The 13,958-nt window shown below is 39.5% G+C and overlaps 2 protein-coding genes across 10 annotated transcripts in view; one reads left to right on the top strand and one right to left on the bottom strand.

Annotated features, from left to right (window-relative positions):
- Positions 1-5,510, top strand: part of kif13b (kinesin family member 13B) — a 180,254-nt gene extending 174,744 nt beyond the window's left edge. For all 4 annotated transcript variants that reach the window (XM_033025958.1, XM_033025957.1, XM_033025959.1 and 1 more), the window contains one exon: positions 793-5,510. In XM_033025958.1, coding sequence (XP_032881849.1) covers positions 793-1,103 — 311 coding nt within the window. In that variant the 3' untranslated portion in view covers positions 1,104-5,510. The remainder of the gene's footprint in view (positions 1-792) is intronic.
- A 4,785-nt stretch (positions 5,511-10,295) lies between these two features.
- hmbox1 (homeobox containing 1) overlaps positions 10,296-13,958 on the bottom strand; it is a 61,994-nt gene continuing 58,331 nt past the window's right edge. For 3 of the 6 annotated variants that reach the window (XM_033025947.1, XM_033025948.1, XM_033025949.1), the window contains exon 10: positions 10,296-12,217. In XM_033025947.1, the coding sequence (XP_032881838.1) occupies positions 12,104-12,217 (114 nt within the window). In that variant the 3' untranslated portion in view covers positions 10,296-12,103. The remainder of the gene's footprint in view (positions 12,218-13,958) is intronic. The other 3 variants (XM_033025951.1, XM_033025952.1, XM_033025953.1) reach the window with 1 other exon arrangement.

Genomic DNA, 13,958 nt, shown 5'->3' with positions numbered 1-13,958 from the left:
TAAGCTGTATAAGCAAATACTGAAGCTGTAATATTGATGGGGAAAGGCAGCCTAGTTTCTCCAAAACTCACTGCCTTACTTTCTCCCCAAAAATGACTTTTATATCAAAATTCTGTGCCAAACGCTCTTTGCAGCATCCTGTGCTTTCAACCCTCTTGATGAATGAAAATTAGCACCATTATTTTCAATATTGGCAAAAAGCAGAAGGATTTTTTTTTAATGATCTTGAAAGCATCCAGAGCATCCAGAGAATGATCTGATCTTGCAGCTGAGAGTTTTGTTTTATAATCTGGGACTTGTTTGTGGAAAACTGCTGCCATTTCATTTTAAAATAATTTTCTGATTAACTTTTCATCTGTTCTTTTCTCCCAGGGCATGAGTGGAAGTTGTTCTGCTTAGGTTGATGTGTAAATGAATGCCTTGGGGTGTTATTTGCCCTACCTTGAGTGTCTCTGTGTGGAAATCAAAAATGTGTGTGCTATATGACTGTCTTTTGTGGCACTTTAATGAAATATTTAATGGTGCTGGTTAAATGGTGCTGGGCAGGAAACTGAGGAATCCATAATCAAAGTGCCTTTAGCAATGAGTTTGTCAATTAAGAACATTTTTGGTAAACTTGCTTCTCAAGTAGAACATGAGTTGTGTTGTGACATTTTCTACTTTAGAGAGTTTCTTGCTGCCATGATCTGCTGCTGAATTGTTGAAGAGATGATCCATGGGATTATAATGATTTATTCTGAACAGTGAACAAACGGTAAACAGTGTAAAAGAGGCATACATTTTATATTTCAGGGAGAAACGACGGCTCGGTTGGTGGAAGGCAGTATTTCCGATGTAATCCCGGCTATGGAGTGTTAGTGAGGCCCAGCCGAGTGACTAAAGCCAGCGGTTCAGCAAAACGCCGCAGTGCTGGGCTCCGGATACAACTGGTTGCTGCTTCAGACAATCGGAGAAGTGGCAGCTTTTCAAAGTCCAATCCAAACTTGTCGGCTCTCACTGCACTTGCCAAATCCGAGAGCGGAGCGGGACTCCGATCGGGCGACAAGCCTCCAAGGAAGAGTGAGCATAGGAAATCCTGGTCATCTGAACAAAAACCTTTGTAAGAAATGATCTAGTGAGGTGAATGTTTGGAGCTCGTTGGCAAGGATTCAGAACTGCACATCCAGAGATGACTTCTTTGATCTAAACCTGGTGCCTTTTCCAAGAAACACCCCATCCCGAGGATGCAAATTCCCTAATGTTACTCGGCTCTTGTGTCCAAATTTACTTTTTTTTTCCCTTTCTGTATCTGCTGTTTAACTGCTGCATTGGTAAAATGAGATGACATTGACTGAGTTTTTGAGCTAGAAGAGGGAACTGTTTCAGTTCAAAGGTTAACACATTTGTTTTTCCTGTTGCTTTTATCTGTTTGGAAAAGGAGTGAACGGATGAAAGAGAGAAGAATGATTTTGCAAAAAGTATTTAATTCTTGCTGGGTTCATTTTGGTTGGAACCGGATGCCAGTTCAATTCTATGTGTCAGTCTTTATTGAAGCACAATCACAAATTCTAGGTTGAAAATCAGGGGCTGAATTCTATGTCCATGTATTATATATTTTTTATCAGTTCCCCTTTATTTCCCAGTACATGTAATAAACTTACCTGAGAAGTTCATAAACAGTGGGACTGTATATTTAGTTAGTAATGTTTAAAAGTTAAATGTATATTGGGATTGCAAAAGAATGTAACCAGACACAACCAATAGCTCAGATTCCTTGATGCTGATCCTAAAGAGCACAGAAATATTAGGAGATCAACTACTGATGGATTTTGTATAGATCCCAGCGATCCTGTTTCTTAAAGTGCCGATTATCTCTGGGAATGTTGTTATTAAACTTCCTGCCTTGTAACCAGCTTGTTACCTCCGAAGAAGTGACTAGGAAAGCAGCCATTGTAAAATGACTTCATACGTCTTGAGATGTGTTTTCCAACAACGATTTCCTCTGTACAACTGCACTAAGTTACAGTGTCCGCTTTTAACACGGGTTGAATCTATTCTGATTAAATACTTACTTTTGCCTTTACAAATTGCAGTTAGAAAGATACGCATTGAGCATTTGTACAGAAATGGTGTTAGCTGGAGCAATATAAAATTTGTTCCTGGACCTGGTCAGCGGAAATTGACATAAATGGACTTGTAGGTTATAGGATGATATATTTGTCATTGTGGGCAGCATTGCAACATATGAAGCTCTGAGTCATTATTCACATTTTGAAATTATTTTAAAAAAAAGTTCATGATTGTCATGATTTAATACTCTGAATATGCCTATGCTCAATTTCAAACTTTTACATTCATGTTTTAAATGCTACGTATTTTATCACACACACTTTATCCAGGGTTCTCGGATTAATTCCAGTTTGAAATATCTGTTTTGTGTGAAGTTGGGGATTGTTCTTTGTATTGACGTTTCTCAGTAAGTTAGCAATCTAGTGAATATTTTGCAGGCACTGTAGAAAGCCTTGTTCTGTGGGTTTTATTTTTTTTAAAGATGTTACATTTCTTTTCTCTATTGGCAGGGGAAAGTGGTGTAAAATTCTAACAGGCGGCCTGAGAAATACTAGCAAGGAACAAAGTGCTGGAGGAATTTAGGGTGAGGAATTGTTGGTTATGGACGCATCTTCAGACTGAAGCATCTTGACCCGAACCATCAACTGTCTGTTTCCGCCACAGATGCTGACTGACCCGCTGTGTTCCTCCAGCACTTTGATTTTGTTTCAAGGGTTCAGCATCTGCAATCTCTCGTGCCTCTGAGAATTATCCTGCCTACAATACAGGTCTTATTATGGTTAAATTACTACTGCCTAATGTATGGTCATTTGCTGATGTTTAACTCCAGAGGGCAGAATGAATGCTGCTGCCTGTGGCCCGCTAAAGATTACTTGCTGGAATAATTTCTTCATGAAAACAAAATGAAAACTAAGCATTGTTTAGCTGTGTAATATAATGCACTTGACATTGTGAGAAAGTTTAAACTTTCTTTAATACTGCATGGTGCACTGAGCGGCAGAGCTCATTTCTATGAGTTTGTCACATGCATGGTTGACATATTAATTCCATTAAATGCCTGTAGTCTGGGATGAAAGTGAATGCTTTCTGCCGGGTGTATATTAGATATAGAGACACAGGGAAACGCAGATGCTGGAACCTTGAGCAAAACACAAGCTAGGCCCTCTAGTATTTGATCTTTCCATTCTGGGAAAAAATTCTACCCTATCTATATTCCTCTCATAATTTTGTCTACTTTCATCCGGTCTCCCCACAACCTCCGGCATTCCAGAGAAAATCCAAGTCCGTCCAACATCTCCCTCCCTTGTCTGCACCCTTTCCAATGCCTACACATCCTCCTTGTAATGGAGGCGACCAGAATTGCATGCAATATTCCAAATGTGGCCAAAGCAAAGTCCTGTAAAGCTTCATCATGAATTCCTGGCTCTTATACTCAATGTCCTGACCTATGAAAGCAACCATATGTCTTCTCAACCATTCTATTTATATGTGTTGCCACTTTCAGAGATTTGTGGATGTACCCCAAGATCCCTGTGTACATCCCTCTGCTGTTAAGGGTCATGCCATAAATGTCTTGCAGAGCTGTAATGTGACGTCCCAACTTGTTTATCTCAATAGCCAGAAGTTCCTTTCATCATTTTAAAATAAAATCATTGCAACAGCTCTGTCAACTTAGGGGCACTCTGTAGTGATTGTTGTAAAGTGCAGAGGACAGTGCATCCTTAAATGCCATTCCTCAAAAAATGTAATCGAAATGACTGAGGTCGGAGTGCTATGTGTGCTTGCCTTGCTGAAGATTTCTGCAAACAGCTGTAATATTTTTCTGGCTACATGAGTACAACAATAGAACATTTGATTGCAGATCCACTGAGTTCCTCCAGCATATTGTTTCTCGCACAGAATTTCAACATCTGTAGCTCCTTGTGTCTCCATAAAGTATTGTGTTTGTTGGAAATACTGCCAGTTTCCCACTGTTGCTGATTCTAGTCAGGTTAAGTTGCTACGTGTGTGTGTGTGTGGCTGTGCAATGGTCTTCAATACGTGTCTCCATGAAAGACACTGGAGCGAATACAGCTCAGCAGTGTACACAAAAGACCTTTGTGCACAGTTGATAAGGTAAATCAGATCCGCTGATAAACATTTGTCCACAAATGCCAGAGATTGACAGTGACAGTAAAATTACAACTTTAGTGACTGTCCACACTTATGTGGGAATTTTTCTTAATTGTGCTTGAATGGCATTAGAGTTTGGTTCGCAGCAGTCCAATTCTGTTTTTATTCAGAAAATAAGCAATGGCACTTGAATGTAACACGCACAAGCAGTACAGAAGGCAAGTGAGGTTCTGTTCTATTCTTATATGAAACATGTTCATGTGAATGATTGTAATAAGTGGATTGGCGGGCCCTGTAAATCATTGTTTCTTTTCTTTGAAGGATTTTGGAATAGTGACAAAGTGACCAAGATTATGTCCTTATAGCTGATTTGCATTGTGGTTGGCAACTTTTAGGCTCAGCTGGTGAACTATAATTTGCTTATACATTAAAGTCTTTGATACAATTAATGTATTTACTCTCGCACATCTTTAATTACTGTTAACTGCTTCAGTTTGGAGGTCACTATTATCTTGAAGCCATTTGAACAAGTATGCATAGTTGCATCTTGTAAATTCGGAACCAACAGAAACAGCCATAACTCAACAGGTGATCAGTGTTTGGAATTACCGAGAGGGAAAGATATTGAAAGACAGAAGTCCAATATGCATTTGATTCAAGGCTGGGTTGTTCAGTGTAGAACAAGGAAAGATTTCTGATGTTTTTGGTGTGAGTGTATAAGCAAACTGAGCTGATGTTGTCATTTTGAATTGACTATGATTTAAGAGTATTGGGTCCAAACATTGCACCATTTTTAATATAAATCCTATTTTATAAAATTTGAGGCCTATGACATAGATGAACTGACTGCTACTGTACAATGTTATAACTATCTATTGTAACCAGTGTGCGACAGACCTTTTTAAATTAGTTATTTATTTACGTTGTTTGAATTCTGTAGAGCAATAACACAATTACTTTTGCAAAGCTCTTGGAAAGCGCCATTTAAAAAAGAAAAAATATCTTCACTGATGCTGAAGGGATTTGTGTATGGAAGAACAACCCTTCATATTCTAAGACAACAGTTGTGTGGAGTTTGGCAAGGTTTTAATTTAACACTAATTGCTGGTTGCAGGCTGGTGGAATTATTTATAGAGTCCTGTATGATTTGTTAATCTGTCTATCTGCTGGGATTGTAATGGAAAGCAGATTTTGAACATTTGAATGTATGTAATAATTTGGGTATTTAAGGGCTCAATGAAATTGGTGCTTTGCCATCTTGTTGCCTATCTAAAGTTCTATTATGTACTTAAATATTCTGTATAATATACTTAATTGCTGAAAGATAATAAAAGTATAAATGTACAAAATATATGGCTTTCAAATTAATGATTGTGTGCATAGAACAAGGGTGTTTCTGCAAGATGCATATTAAAGTGTGTAGGAAAACCATTGCTTCCAGACAACCAGATAAATCCTACACAAAATACTGCATTTGGTGGAAATCTCATGAGCCCTCACACGATGGGCAAGGCAGCACCTGTGAGAGATGAAAATATTTCAAGTAATTCTGATGAACGGTTGTGATCTGAAAGATTTGCTCCAGTGTTGGTGTATTATGCACTTTTTGCAACCTATTTTTTTATATTCAAGAATAATAACTCTTTTGATTCCGACCAGCCAGAGTAATCTTTCAAAATCGGTACTTATTCGGCAACCTAGAGCTGAACAGTTTTATTGCTCAAAGAAGCAGTGATGGGAAACCATAGCATAACAATGTATCTTTTGGACCACCTGTAGCTGTCCTTTGTGTTTGTTATGCTAAACAATTATTTCCAATCATTTCTGTTTCTCTCCATTTAACTTAAATCTGTGTAATCAGTAGAACCAAAAAAACAAAAAGTGAAATCCCATTTAAAAAAATAACATAAGACAATTTAAATTAGTTTATTTTTCCTACTTAGTACAATACAGAGATTTTACCAAAATTGTACAAAATAATAATTTGTTAAAACAAACTGTACAAACAGCATCATGACATTTTTACTCTTTTTTGCAGAACAGTCTACTGTCCAAAAAAGGCACTAATCCAGAATAGGAACAGAAAATGTATACAGGACTCAAATGAAAATACATCTGCTGCTCAGTATATAACATTTGTTTAAAAAAAAATCTAAGGCTTTTAAAGGTTAATCCTGGTCAGCTTCTAGTTTGGAAATCAAGTGACTGTTTCAATACAGACCTGTTACATGTTCTGCACTGCCTTCACCACCTTCCACCCTGCCCCCCCCCCCACTAAAAAAACACATCAGGTAAGCCTGCTTTATTTTTCTGGGTGGTGATGTTGATCCCATCACCTGGTCTGGCTATGGAAAAGCAAAGATGACTAAAATTATTTTATTGGAATTAGTTATGACCCATTTGATTTGAATATTTTAAATTGTCATTTACTTGATGTGACCGAATGAAACTTTACCTGTAGTACCCAACAGATGTTTCGCTTGTGGGTGAATCTATCTGCTTGGTTCTTACTATCAGAGTTGAAGGGCAATTGCAAGGAGTATGTAATTTAATAATTATGGGAAACAAACACCCAATTTCAATGATTATACTTCAAAGGGCAAACCATGATGGCTTGCGGCCAGACGAGTACTTCAAAATATACTCTTGCTGATATCAACACTTGTCACCCAAAACATTGAGAATTGGGCAAAAACTAGTGTGGAATGTCAGTGTCAACTACTTGGTTGCTGGTCAAAAGGCTCTAGGAATCTGAACTTGCCCTATTGTTCATCACAGATGGGGAGATCTGGCTCAGCTATACCATAGGAACAATATTTCTGCAGATGAGTGTGGGGTGATCTTCCTCTCCTGACATTGTTGCCTTGACTAGGAGGATCAAGATTCCTTTTGGAATTGGTTGAAGGGAGGTGATGAAGCTTTCAGAACACCAACATCTAATGTCTACTCGTTCAGGATCTTGAAATAATAGGAAGAATATGATTTTTTATGTTTTCCACTTCACCAGAATGCTGAGGTAGGGCGAGAAATGTTCATCTCTGTACATTCAGTCTAGCTATCACTTTCCCTTTTAAGAAAAAATAAATTGATAACATATAGTAACTGGAGAGGTTAAAAACATGAATGCTCATAGGATTGGTTGAGGCAGAACCCATTGTTGTTTTCAAAGAATACATAGTAAAAAATAAGTGGGTCTATCATGATCCAGTGGTTTTGAATTGTCCTAACATAGATAAGGATGGGAATCTTGGTTCAACAATGATTTGCTCAGCCTCTAGCTGTACCAGTCTTTCCCCCAACAATCAAATGGGTTTCTCTTAACAGATGATCAGGGGTAATTGGTTGAGACAAGTTGGTCCAGTCATTAAAGAGCAATGTTAGTACATGTAGCATATTTTATCCATTCTAGTTTTTTTAAACCAAATCCAGATGTTACAACTGTTTCAGGGTTGGCTTGAAGACCCTGACGTGTCATTCCGATCCATCAATTTCAAAGTTAACGGGTCCTTAAAATACTCTGATCTGAACTCGTCATCCGTCATTCGAATTGAGCTACAGCTCTCAAAAGTGTGTGGTGGAAGTGCTGTGCGAATCCCTCAGTCATTACTTGCCCATACTCGAAGGTTTGACCAACAAAAATAAGAATGGATCATTCAGTTCTTTGTACGCTGCCCTTTTAAAGGACGTTTTTTCCCCTAATGAATGTAAATTTGTTCTTTACTACCAGCGAAAAAACACAAACATAATCAGGCTCTCTCACTCTGGTGCCAGCTTTAGTTTTCTGTTCAAATTAAAATGAACTAACAGCTAACTTTGGAAGTGGCTTAGTATGTACCAAACATTTGAGACCTGGATTAAGGGAGGAGCAGGAACTGTATTACGGACACGTAACACACAAAAAGCGCTAAAATAGCACATGCAACAGGTGCATGACTGGAAGGACTCTGCTACCCCTTAATCTGTAGCACATTCCCTTTCTGCTTAGCAGAAAAATACATGAAAAGACAAATCAAAGAACTGTGTGTCTAATCCAGGTACGTACAGTGCTCTCCATAATGTTTGGGACAAAGACCCATTATTTATTTATTTGCCTCTGTACTTCACAATGTGAGATTTGTAATAGAAAAAAATCACATGTGGTTAAAGTGCACGTTGTCAGATTTTATTCAAGGACAATTATTTTTATACACTTTAGTTTCACCATGGAGAAATTACAGTTGAGTTTATACATAGTCCCCCCCATTTCAGGGCACCATAATGTTTGGGACACAGGGCTTCTCAGGTGTTTGTAATTGTTCAGGTGTGTTTAAATGCCTCCTTAATGCAGGTATAAGAGAGCTCTCAGCACCTAGTCTTTCCTCCAGTCTTTCCCTCACCTTTGGATACTTTTATTGCTGTTTATCAACATGAGAACCAAAGTTGTGCCAATGAAAGTCAAAGAAGCCATTATGAGACTGAGAAACAAGAATAAAACTGTTACAGACATCAGCCAAACCTTACGCTTACCGAAATCAACTGTTTGGAACATCATTTAGAAGAAAGAGCACTGGTGAGCTAACTAATCGCAAACGGACTGGCAGGCCAAGGAAGACCTCCACAGCTGATGACAGAATAATTCTCTCTATAATAAAGAAAAATCCCCAAACACCTATCCGACAGATCAGAAACACTCTTCAGGAGTCAGATGTGGATTTGTCAATGACCACTGTCTGCAGAAGACTTCATGAACAGAAATACAGAGGCTACACTGCAAGATACAAACCACTGGTTAGCCACAAAAATAGGATGGCCAGGTTACAGTTTGCCAAGAAGAAGTACTTAAAAGAGCAACCACAGTTCTGGAAAATGGTCTTGTGGACAGATGAGACGAATATTAACTTATATCAGAGTGATGGCAAGAGCAAAGTATGAAGGAGAGAAGGAACTGCCCAAGATCCAAAGCATACCACCTCATCTGTAAAACACGGTGGTGGGGGTGTTATGGCCTGGGCAGGTATGGCTGTTGAAGGTACCGGCTCACTTATCTTCATTGATGATACAACTGCTGATGTTAGTAGCATAATGAATTCTGAAGTGTATAGACACGTCCTATCTGCTCAAGTCCAAACAAATGCCTCAAAACTCATTGGCTGGCAGTTCATTCTACAGCAAGACATTGATCCCAAACATACTGCTAAAGCAACAAAGACATTTTTCAAAGATAAAAAATGATCAATTCTTGAGTGGCCAAGTCAATCACCCGATCTGAACCCAATTGAGCATGCCTTTTATATGCTGAAGAGAAAACTGAAGAGCCCCCAAAACAAGCATAAGCTAAAGGTGGCTGCAATACAGGCCTGGTAGAGCATCACCAGAGAAGACATTTCTCTGTCAAACACATTTCTCTGTCAAATGTGTCAAACACATTTCATTGTACCGATGACCCTGTGTTAACCTACATATGGCTGAATAAAACTGAACTGAAGACACCCAGCAACTGGTGATGTCCATGAATCGCAGACTTCAAGTAGACACAGATTGCATGCAAAGGATATGCAACAAAATACTAAACATGACTACTTTCATTTACATGACATTGCTGTGTCCCAAACATGGTGCCCTAAAATGGGGGGACTATGTATAAACACAGCTGTAATTTCTACATGGTGAAATCAAAATGTATAAAAATGGCCATTATTAAAATCTGATAATGTGCACTTTAACAGATTTTTGCTGTTACAAATCTCAAAGTGTGGAGTACGGAGGCAAACAAATAAACGATGGGTCTTTGTCCCAAACATTATGGAGCGCACTGTAAATTTCAAGATTGGGCTAAAAATGTATGGGTAGGCAATGAGTACCTAGAAAGTTATTGGTCATCTTGTGAGACAGTAATAAGTACATAGATGATTAATCCAGTGTCTTAGACAATAGACAATAGGTGCAGGAGTAGGCCCTTTGAGCCAGCAATGCCATTCAATGTGATCATGGCTGATCATCCACAATCAGTACCCCATTTCTGCCTTCTCCCCATATCCCCTGACTCCGCTGTCTTGAAGAGCCCTATCTAGCTCTCTCTTGAAAGTATCCAGAGAACTGGCTTCTGCCCTCTGAGGCAGAGAATTCCACAGATTCACAACTCTCTGTTCTAAATGGCTTGCCCCTTATTCTTAAACTGTGGCCCCTGGTTCTGGACTCCCCCAACATCGGGAATTTCCTGCCTCTAACGTATCCAAATCCGTAATAAACTTATATGTATCAATAAGATAATTAATCAAAGACAATTGCTACTGTTTCTGGACGTAATACTCCAAGTCACTAGGTAAAGCTCTTAAAAATAGCAAACTATTTGACGCAATAAGGAACCATGTCACGAGGTGACGCCTGTATGGTCGTGAGTAGTCGCCCAAAGAGTCGGACCTTTTTCTGGTCCACGCTGGATTTTCAACATGTTGAAATTTTTCGGAGACCTGCTGCAACTATGATGGGTGCCGGCAAGTCGTCGAAAAAAATCGCCTAAGTGGGACAGGCCCTTAATGGTTTTTAGGGGCATGCTCTCCTGGGTTTAATGATCCTCGTGTTTGACTATTGTTGATGTTTCCACAGTATCTAAGAACTGTAGTTAAATACCTTGTCAGGGGTCAGAACCAACTTCACTGATCAGAGGGCAGCAAAGCGCAGGAGCTGTACATCAAAGCATTGACACATCCTGTAACAGTGTATGGTAAGCACTTCCTCATTTCCTGTGAAATGACACTGCTCACAACTCCTCATGGCTGTGCACACTAATCTGGAACTATTCCAATGGTTTAATTTACTCAAATATTTTTACCTGATATTGAGTGAACACTGCCACAGTCAAGGTGAATCTAAGATTAAGAGGACAAAGACTCCAACTTAACTTCCTGGATTGCACTGGTGAAGTAGCTGTATGTGTCATTGGAAACGCCAGCATTTATCACAGTATGCTGTGTCTACTGGGTAGGTCAGACTGAGGAAGGGTAAGATTCCTAAAGGACACGTGAATACCAGAATTTACTGGAATCCAGTGATTCCCTCACCATCATTACTGATACCATATCTCTTTCATTTAATTTCAGAGCATCAGTCCAGATCTCTGGGTTACTAAGTAACATCACCACCATGCTGATGCTGCCGTGTGGCAAAAGCTGTAATATTTTAAGCAAGGTGTTAACTTGTCCAGAGTTGAAGTATAATTTTCAATAGCAAAGACATGTTGTATGGTTAATAGAGTACAGGCAAAGGTGCTGCACTTAGAGTGTCAGTTGTGTAATCACAATTTTTAAAATCAGGCAAGAACACTCCGAAATGCTAAACCCAATGTTTGAAACAATGAAGACACAAAAGACTGTAGATACTGGAAGCTTGAACACAAAAAAAAACCCAAATTGGTGGAACAGTTAATATTTCGAGGATCATTAAACCTAGGAGAGCATGCCCCTTCAGACTGAAGAAGTGTCCTGACCCTCCAGCAGTTTGTTTTTTGCTTATGAAAGAATGAGCTCTCAGAGAAAACGATTTTGAATCTGACCTGGACCCATGATAATACTGAAGGGCACGCTCGTGTGGAGGGACCTACTCCTGCCCCAATTTTTTTTTGTGTGATGAAGATTTGTACAAACCACTCATTTTTCATTGCCCCATCATAAGAGCTGGAGAACTATCACAATAAAATGCCCTCAAGATGTCCCTCATGAGTTCACATCCCCAGGAAGCAAGTGAAATTAGGTCTGTATGCAGGCAAACACAGGAAGATGGCACAAACAATAAACGAGATAAAGAACAGCTCTGACATTGTTGGATGTGAGATGAATGGTGACTTGCATTCGGCTTCAACTTGCATTTTAGTGAATACTACCTTTTAGTCTTTAACATGGTTGCTGATCAAATACATCTGCTGCTGCTGCTCTTCTTCAATGCAACTCTTGACTCTGCTACTGAATCAAGTACTGAGCTCAGAATTAACCAAAGCAGGAGAAAGCTCTTCATCCCTTCTCACCTGCTCCTCAGTGAAGGAATGCCTTAGAGGAAATTTCTGCCTGTCCACTTCAGGGTGCTGAAGAATAAAGATGATGAATTAGACCAAAGGGTGAAGAGATTATTGTTGTAAATGCAAAAAAAGTTGATGCTGTTTTCAAGTGATGTCACGTAGTGGTACTTGGAAGAGGCACGAGTCATTAACCTTGGCAGCCCCTTGGGGTTGAGATTGTAGTTTCTTAAGTGATTCAAGAGATCCATGTGGGACCTGCAGGCTCTACCTTAAGTGGGACACATCGGTAGATGGGATGGTTAGGTCCTTGGGAAACAGGTACGAAGAGAAGCCAGTTCCTGTGATCTAAGGCTGCTAAATGGAAATATCCCATCCAACTGGTGAATGTGGGAGAGAGTGTTTAAGATGGAGAACAAGATTATTTTCATTGTAGTTCTTTTGACCAATTTAATAGCATTTAATCACAGCAGGTCCAAGACTAATTTTATATGAGATCGCATTAGTTTCCACTTGCCTGCGAAAAATGGGTCTACTTTATGAACACAAACATCCAATTGAAAAGTTATGATTTTTAGGTTTATTTGGATTTCATAGTAGTCAGTAATTTTTCAATTTATGTCCTTAAACTATAGAATCACTGAATTTATAATGTACACGTGATTTCAGTGATCTTTGCTAACACAGCTGCTTCTGTATTTGAACAACACCCCAGGTGCTAAGTATTCTTTGCTTATAATAGAGGTAGGAAGAGCACTAATGCATGGACAAAATTAATAGCCCAATATTTAAACTGCACGTTTTCCATTATTCCATCGTGAATGGCATTGTAAAAATGACTTAATATCTCCCACCACAACCATCGAAATCAGATTTGGAAGTCTTTCATACTGATTGTGAGATCAACCAGTGCACAAAGTGGATTCTACATTTAACTCCATAAAGTTTGATTCATGATTATTAACAATGTGAAATATTTTGTGATGTTTGAAAGCTGGAAGAATATGCCAGCTGAATCTCTCTGGTCAAGTATCCTTGGGACCTGGCAGAAAATCCAGACCATGGAAATTGCCCCTGATCATCTTCCTCCGAATAGAACTGTTCATTTTAAAGTAGATGCTGCAGATGCTGGTTTACCAAAAAAAAGTGCTGGAGTAGCTCAGCGGGTCAAGTAGCATCACTTGTGAACATAAATACGTGACATTTTGGGTCCGTCTGACTCATTGTGCGGGGCTGGGGAGGGGGCTGGGGGGGAGGGGGAAGAGGATGGAGAGGAGGGGCAGGACAAAGTCTGGATGATAATAGGTTAATACAGGTGAGTGAGGATTTTGATAGGATGGTTGGACATCGGCCAGAGATGAAAAGACAAAGTGTGAGTCAAAAGGATTGAAGGGTTGCAAATTGTGAACCTAGAGGAAGGAATATAGGTGGACAGGGGAGTGGGCAAAGACTAAGTAACAGAAATATCACTGACAGGAAAAGTTGTGTCCCCAGGTTCCTCCATTGCTAGAGAGGCTACACGCTAACTAGAGGGAAAGCACCTCATATGAGGTATGAACATTGAATTCTTCATTTTTAGGTAACTACAAACCTCCCCCTCTCACCTAAACACCCTCTCTCTCTCGTGCCCCACCTAGACTCGCACCTATTTCTCCCCTCCATTCCCCCGCAGTCCCTCCTTTAGTTTCACAATTTGCAACTCTGCAATCATTTTGTACCAGACGTGTCTTTTTATTTCTGGCCTTCGCCCAAACAGTCTGCCTATCAACCTCCTCCCCCCCCATCCAAGCTTCCTTCCTTCCTCTACCAT

The sequence above is a fragment of the Amblyraja radiata genome, chromosome 8 (genome assembly GCF_010909765.2).
Source record: "Amblyraja radiata isolate CabotCenter1 chromosome 8, sAmbRad1.1.pri, whole genome shotgun sequence".
Classification (NCBI taxonomy): domain Eukaryota; kingdom Metazoa; phylum Chordata; class Chondrichthyes; order Rajiformes; family Rajidae; genus Amblyraja; species Amblyraja radiata.
Note: the sequence above shows the minus strand (reverse complement) of the source record. Positions and strands in the feature narration are given on the sequence as shown.